The 8220-nt window shown below is 44.1% G+C and overlaps 1 protein-coding gene across 1 annotated transcript in view; it reads right to left on the bottom strand.

Moving 5' to 3' along the window:
- Nucleotides 1-295: 295 nt before the first annotated feature.
- The window catches only part of Xrcc5 (X-ray repair cross complementing 5), a 93978-nt gene continuing 86053 nt past the window's right edge, over nucleotides 296-8220 (bottom strand). Inside the window, exons 20-21 of the mRNA XM_029539368.1 lie at nucleotides 1238-1309; nucleotides 296-510 (exon numbers count right to left, since the gene is read on the bottom strand). Of these exons, the coding sequence (XP_029395228.1) occupies nucleotides 496-510; nucleotides 1238-1309 (87 nt within the window). The 3' untranslated portion in view covers nucleotides 296-495. The remainder of the gene's footprint in view (nucleotides 511-1237; nucleotides 1310-8220) is intronic.

The raw sequence follows: 8220 nt of genomic DNA, 5'->3' as shown, positions 1-8220 counted from the left end.
TGTGACGCTCCCCACTCGCCTACTTGGTAAAAATTAGGCACTGCTGCTCCCTCTGCAGGAGTCATTCTTGCCACTGGCAGACCCAGTGAATGACTCCTGAACTGGGCGGGGATCTCACCTGGGGCCACACCATGACTCCAAGAGTCCACTAACCTCACCTGACTGATTCCTCACCATCGCATCAGGGTAGGATGAAGTCTACTTTCCAGAAACTTCTATGCATATGTATAATATACCAAAAAGAATGAGACTTCACACAAGAAATGATATACCAATCAGAAAATAATGACTCTTTATAAATTTGAATAGGGTTTAAGTTATTCCTTGTAATATATGCACTTGTGGTCACTATGTTGAGACCTGGAGTGATCACTCCCAAATTGTCTGCTAGGATGATAGCCAGAGCTTCACGTCCCCCTGCATGGCCTCAGAGATGCTGCCGGAGCTCTCAGCAACATGGAGCTGGCTCTCTTGGATTCCCCAGGCATCCATGATCTATATCATGTCCAGCTGTAAACAAGAACAACATATTCAGAAAGGAACTGGGCAGCCCTCAGACCTGCAGTTCCAGTTAGCTACACACACAAACCTGCACTGGCATTCTCTGCCAACTATTTTAGGACTTAAACACCAAATATCTTCTCATGTCAACCCTAAAAACTTTTCCACATAGTGTGTGGTCATCACTCCAGTTTTCCTGTGATACTGAAGTGCATGGTTTTCCCAAACATGGCTGCAAAAGCCTACATTTGCAACTTCCCAGCACCCACGGCGTAGAGTGGCGAGGGCTGCCTTCAAAGGCCCATCAGCCTGCTTTGTTTCTATTTAGCTAATTGAGAACATTTAGGAAGTGGGCTTTTAAAAGGATGTTTGTATTTGTCAACCCACACAAACTGCACGATACACTGCTTATTTCTGGTTAAGAACAATTTCAGGAAATTATAACATTTTTTCTTCTAAGGGAATGGCTTCCCTGGCTCCTTTTTTAGCTCTTCAGAGGGGAGGATTAATCTGAATGAACACTACAATTGAAACCGCAGAACACAGGAGTTCCCATTATGAAATTACCTATATGATTAGATTTGTAATGGTAATAATTAACAGTGCAAGGAGCGTCTGGTGTGTGTGAAGTTAGTGCACAAATAAAAACCACGTCTGCAGTGACAGGTTTGGTGGCTATACTTACAGCTCAGACAATTCGGTCTTTAAGCACCTGGTGCACGTTAACAGTACTTACTAAATCATCCACATCACCGGCTTCTTCAAGTCCTGTCGTATTTTCTTTTGCTTTGTCTTTGGGGACCAGAAACTGTAAACAGAAAGACAGTCACAACAACAGAATGACCATTTGTCTTTTTTGACAAAAAGAGCAGGCAAACACAGAAAGGTTCTGAGTCGCAGGAGCTCAGCACGCGCTCCTTCGCATCTCTTAACATGAGGGTTGGTAGTCCACGCTGACTCTCACCAGAGGGTTCTTGTGGAGAAGGGGAAACATCAGTGCTTGGTAAGGATGAGAAGGCGCACACCCAATATCTCCTTTCTTCCGCAGAGCGCGCTGGCATGTTCGGCATTATAAGAAAATAATAAAACCCCTTCCCCAAATAAAACCAGCACCTCTTGTCTCATTTGAAAGGAGCAGAAGAATTAAGCAAGATTATAATCATCTATTCCTGAACACAATTGAGGGAAAACAGCAACAGAGAACAAGATGGAGAGCTTGGGAAGCTATTTGGTCTTTCGTGGAAATCCTTCTGTTTGTGTTAGAGATGGTCTGAAAAGAGGCAGATAAAGTCACTGACAGAGAATTGACGAGTCTGTTACGGATCCAGGAGTGATAGTCAGACTTTTCAAAGTACCAAGTGGCTCTGGGGATGATCTGCACATCACTCCCCACCCTGCCTCTCCAAGACTGAAAAGCAGGCCATCTTTTCAGACTTTGGGGCACACGGCAACTGCATGTAAAATGTGGTCTAAAACCTACTGTCCCAAAACAGAAGGTGGCCTTCCTGTAGCACCTGTACTCCGGGTAAGGTAAGATGAGCCTACTGAAGTGTTTTAAATGGGGTAGTGGCCGTGGGCATGGCTCCCTGCTATTCTGTGTGGTAAGCAAGCCTTCCAGGTCAACCCGATTCCATGCGACAGAGAAAACATGTATGTACTTGCAGGTGTCTTGCTTTCCTAACATGAAAACTGGCAAGAACTGTTTTCCCTATGAACCCTATTATTCTTATGAGCATGGGGTGACCATGACCTTTGAAACTCAGGGTACACCATGAAGATATCTCCTTAACAACCTTAAAGTACTGCCTCCCATTAAGTAAGAGGCTGCACGCAGCACACCCCGGAGCATGCTCTGCTCAGGCGCAGACGCACGCACACACTCACACACACTGGCTCTGTTCTCAGCACTGGGATAGAAGCCATGGCAGTCTGCTGACGGCTTCTCTTCCCTGGGTTTTTTTCCTCACTTCTTGTTGATCTCCATTTTGACAGATTCTTAAAGGATGTTATGGATCTTCCCATAGTCCTTTGGTGACCCTCCACTAGATCCTGTACAGAGCTGGGATCCACACTATCAGAGAGAAAATCTGAACAGAACTGTAATGCAGCTCAGGTAACACTGTACTATGTATTGATTCTGGGTGATATTAATAAAAATATCTGAGGGCCAGATGCAGATAAATCAAGTTTTGCCCCTGGCTTACTGTGTCATGGTTTACTGTGTCAAAGGTTAAAAATGAGCTATGCTCGCCCCTGATTTTTAACTTAATTTTCATAGTTGTCCTGATTACTACACTACAATGATTATTTCCTATCTATAATGATTATTTCCTATCTTGGCCCTTCCACTCATTATCATTAACTAACGCAGACAATTTTCCACATATCAGAGATACATAGCTGAGACCTACTGAGTTAGGGTTTAAAAAAAGGTACAGCTGGTTCTTGCTATACCCCTGTGGGGCCACAAACAACCAGCACCTCCCAGGAAACGACAAAGCCCAAGGGCTCGGTGGCAGCAGCCCACTACATATTGTACCTCAGTAACCTGAACCATGGTGGGGTCTCCTGGATGAATCTAGAGACGTCCTAACGCATCTTGGCATCCATCCTCTAAAAGCTCCAGTTCCCACGGCCTCCCTTCCTGCAAGGCCGCTCCACAGCACAATTAACGGATAAATTAGATAGGACTGCCTGCACTGTATGGCTGGGGTATATATAATTAAACGCAAGCCGCACATCTCTGAGACGTGGCCAAACCCCTAGGAAGAGCAGCAGGGAAAAGAGAGAAAAGAAGAGTTTCCACCAAGGGCAGAGCCCCACCCCCCCCCCCCCCCCCCGCGGCTGACCCCTGACAGCTCTGCTCTTGCTCCTCAATAAGCAGGCTACCTCCTTATCCTCCCCAAAGCCCCAGGCAAGGCTCATCTCTTCCGCAGATTGCTCCTAGTCAGTTTTTTTTTCCCCCAGAGCTGAGGACTGAACCCAGGGCCTTGTGCCAGGTTTTTTGTTTTTTTTTAAGTTAAAAATATTTAATATAGCCTGGCATGGTGGCGCACGGGAGGCAGAGGCAGGTGGATTTCTGAGTTCGAGGCCATCCTGGTCTACAAAGTGAGTTCCAGGACAGCCAGGGCTATACAGAGAAACCCTGTCTCGAAAAAAACAAAAAACAAACAAACAAAAAAAAAGTTTAATATCAGATAAAAACATTGATTGGCAGTTTAACATGACACAATTCATACATAGTCAGAGGGTAAAACATTACTGGGAAAAAAATTAATAGGCCATTTGGTAATGTTTTGTCCACATAAAATCAATGAATAGTGATGTATTTATTGCCCATTATTACAAAACTTTTCAGGAAAACTCAGTTATCTCTAACATGTTCTGCTAGGAGAAAAGAAAACTTGTAACGTTTAAAATCTATATGATACTGGGCAACAATTATCAGTGCTTTTCTAGTAATCTATAAGTTTCTTCAGCTCCTTGTCAGTTTTAACAGCAAGTAATTTCTAGTCTGCGTGGTGACAGGCCAGCTAGAGAACCAGAACTCAAGGACCACTTTGCTTTATCAAAGAACCAACTTCTCAGATCGCAGCAGAGAGGGGTAAGAGGCACTCCCACCTTTTGTCGTTCTTTTCCTCTGCAACACGCTGAAGTGGAGAAAACCCAGAATGGACACCTGGCGACATGCTTTCCCCTTCCTCAAACCACCAGCATCTACTTGACGTTACCACACAGAGCCTGTTGTCTACAGGACACGAGGACACGAGTCAGCAGTACTACCTCTAAGTACAGCAGACGCAGCTGGTCACACCCAGGGAATGGAACCAATAACCCTTGCATAGGAGCTGCTAGTCTTACTCCTCCATTAAGACTAAACGCTAACAATCAGGCCTTTATCAACACCCATATTAAAAGCACATGGATGTGGTAGCTCACACATGCAACACCAGCACTTGGGAGGTTGAGGCAAATGGATTGCCGGGAGTTCCAAACCAACCGGATGTACACAGGCTAGCCTGGACCATAAAGTAAGATTTTTGTCTTAAAACAAACTACGAAGGCTTTTACTGGGCACCATCCAGTGACTACAGATCCTTCAAAAACCTCAGAAGTGGTACAGGATACACAAAGCCCCGAGTCCAATCCCCAACACTACAGCAACAAAAGTCAAGAAAACAAACCAACCAAGCAAAGCCATACCTGGGAGTTCAATCGGGAGGTGAAGAAAGGGGGGTCAGGAGTTCAAGGCCCCCCTCTACTGCACAGCAAGTTAAAGCCAGCCTGGGTTGCATGAACTCTGGCCTAAAACCCCACAAGGTTACCTAAAATGACACCAACAGCTCACTTCATAAAGACAGACTGAAGCAGAGGACTGCAGCCCGGTGTGGAGAACACGGCCAGAACATTAGCTCAGCTGCTTTCTTAGAAGCCCTGGGCGAGGACCTGACTATCTTAAAACCAATTATTCCCAAACACCTCCAGCTCACAGGTCTGTGCTTAGCCTCAGATGAACAAAGGCAGGAAAAAAATGCTTATGTAAGTGGAAATGTGCTAGCTATAGAGAGTATATACAATTTATATGTAAGTGTGTACTAGAATATCTACCATGTCTTCATTTGCAAATGTCAAAATCTCCAAACAAACCAAATTCCTGCCATCAGGAGAAAGGATTGAACTATGGTAGGTAGAATTGGTACCAGAGACACTACTACCCAACCAGAACATAGGCGAGAGATCAGGAGGAGATCATAAAGGGTCCGACTCCAAGTATACGAGGGCCAGGAACAGACAAACAGGCTCCAATTACAGTCAGTAGTTAAAACACACACACACACACACACACACACACACACACACACACACCACATACCACTTTCACCACTACCCCACAACATCCAAAAAAAAAAAAAAATGACATCAATGATTTAAAGCACAAAGGAACAAAAGAAACATTGACAGGGTCCAACAGAGACACCCACCAGTTAGAGAAATGATTCCCACGAATTCATTAGTTCTCATTCTCTCTCTCTCCCTCACTCTCCCTCTCCCTCCCTCTTTCCTTCCTTCCTTCCTTTTTTCTTTTTTAGACCGGGTCTGGCTATGGTCTTGAGCTCAGGACCCTCAGCCTCATGTGGATGGGTTTACAGGCAAGTGTCACCATGCCTAGAAAGAAACAGTTCTTTCAAGACTGCCTTACTAGTTAAGAGCACTAACTCTCCTTCCAGACGGCCTAAGTTAGGTTCACAGCTGTCTGTAACTTGGGTTCCAGGGGATCTGGTACCCTCTTCTGACTCTGAGGGCAATTGGCATGCAGATACATACATGCAAGCAAAATGCATATAGACATAAAATTAAAAATACATACACGCGTGGTGGCACATGTCTTTAATCCCAGAGGCAGGCGGATCTCTGAGTTCAAGGCCAGCCTGGTCTACAAAGAGAGTTCCAGGACAGTTAGGGAAATTCAGAGAAACCCTGTCTCGAAAAACCAAAAAAAAAAAAAAAAAAAACCATACACACCAGGAGGTTAGAGGACAACTTCAGGCCAGTCCTTGCCTCCTCCCACAGTCCCTTTCTCTTTGTTGTGTACAAAGTGCTTTACCCAAAGCATTCCCCCTGGCCATAAAAGCATCTTTAGTATAAAGGTTCACTGATATTAGGGAAGACACAAAAGCCTAATTCTGCACATGACACTGACAGGATGCACTCTGAAGTGGAATCACAGTTCAGGCTCTACTTTACAGTCTTTAGGGCACTGTAACCAGGTCTTGGTGGTTCCATCTGCTTGTGGAAATGAAGCAGATGGAGACAAGTGTGTTTTAGTGACCGTTGGTCAAAGGTTCTACTGATAAGACCATTCGTTCACTTGGGAACCAAGGCTCAGTGCAGTGCACAGAGACTGGCATGTTAATCTTGCTGCCTCTTCTCACAGTATAGCCCCATTTAAGCTTTCTAGGGCGTGACTTCCCAGTGACAAGAGGATAGTATTTCACTCTTGTAGGCTCTTAGAAGGTCACTGAGAAAATCACAGAGGCCTTGGGAACCACTGTTCAGCAGTGAAGTACATACAAAATGTATTCCCATTACTTCCTTCTCTTATCTGAATATGATATGTACACATACACACATCCTAAATGAGTATCACACAATGTGGAAGTTAAACTATTATCATATAAACATTTGATATAAAAACTAAACTCAGGGCTACAAATACTTGCTACATACACATGAGTACTTGAATTCAGATCTCAGCAACCACGTAAGTAGCCAGATGTGACCTGCCTACAAGACATGCTAGTGCGACAATGGCACAAATGTTATGGTACTAACCAACCACTTTCTGACTGGATTTAAGGCCCATCCCATGAGATGGAACCCGTACCCGACACAGCAAAAGTGGCCAAGAATCTGAGGCTAACTAAGTCATTGGGCCTAGGGGAAAATCAACAACTGTTCTGCTAAAGGAATACAGCAATAATATGATCCTATGACACTGTTCTGGCCACAGGCCAGTGCATGACGGGACTCCCGAGAAAAGCATCTTCCTGCAATGGGTGTGTTCTTTTGGTTTTTGGGTTTTATTGTTGGTTTTTGAGATGGAAGAGGGAAAGAACATGAAGTTGGATGGGTAGGAAGGTGAGAAAGATCTGAGAGGAGTTGGGGATGGGAAAAAGCATATGATCAAAACATTCCTTGTTTTTGGAACATAGATAAGCATGTATACATTCATTCTCTGCTCTTTGCTGGTTATGACTGGTTGCTTCCATCCCACAATGAGGGACTGTAACCTGGAAGTAGAAGTCAAATAAACCCTTTGGCCCCATAAGTTGCTTTCAGTTATGGTGTTTTATCACAGCAAAATCACGAGTCTCTTTCTCAGAGGACTATAGTGGAGCAGGATAGAGCAGGATATCTTAAATTTGAAAGAAGATATCTTCCTCTGGCCTCCATGTATACACAGGTACATGCACCTCACATACAACTATATATACACATTACACTCATACATGTACATACACACACGCATAAAATATCAAATTAGTAGAAGCACTAAAAATGTTTTTAAAAAGGAAAGAAAATGGTGTTTCCTTGACGCACTATGGAATCTGCAAGGCTGATACGTAATGCACTCTGGCAGTGGCTATAGGGTAATACATACCAAAGAGCCTCTCACTGAGCTGTTACTCCATGGATTCAGCAGCATTTCCTGGGTTCTCAACTGACATAAAGAGGAGTTTTACTGGTAGTAAAACACTGTTCAACACATAAGAAGGAACCAGGCAGCCAGTGACAGAGAGTTTCTCCTACCTGTATTCACTACGCTACATCTACTCAAAGATGGTGACAGCCCCAGAGTTGTCTTAAACTGCAACTGCATCAGTTCTGGTGATACTAGAATCATCTAAGGACTCTATCTTACCCCATAACAATTAGCTGACACTTCTCTCTAAGCTTAATCATTAGCTATTAAAACTCCTGATGCATAGGCTCTGTGCTCTTTACTCTGGAAGAAGATTCCACACGTGCACTATTGTCTCACACAGTCTGAAAGTGCTGTCTCCTTTTAGATTCCTTCCTTCACTAACTCACATATTCACGGAGATGCAACATTTTTGGCTAAGATGTGTTGCTGGGAGGAAAGCCTACCTTTTGAGCATCCGCATTCCCCACTTTCTGTAAAAACTGGAATATGTGGTCAATCTTACCAAGACAACA

This window comes from Mus pahari, chromosome 5 (genome assembly GCF_900095145.1).
Source record: "Mus pahari chromosome 5, PAHARI_EIJ_v1.1, whole genome shotgun sequence".
In the NCBI taxonomy this organism is placed as follows: Eukaryota; Metazoa; Chordata; class Mammalia; order Rodentia; family Muridae; genus Mus; species Mus pahari.
This window is presented reverse-complemented; position numbering and strand designations above follow the sequence as displayed.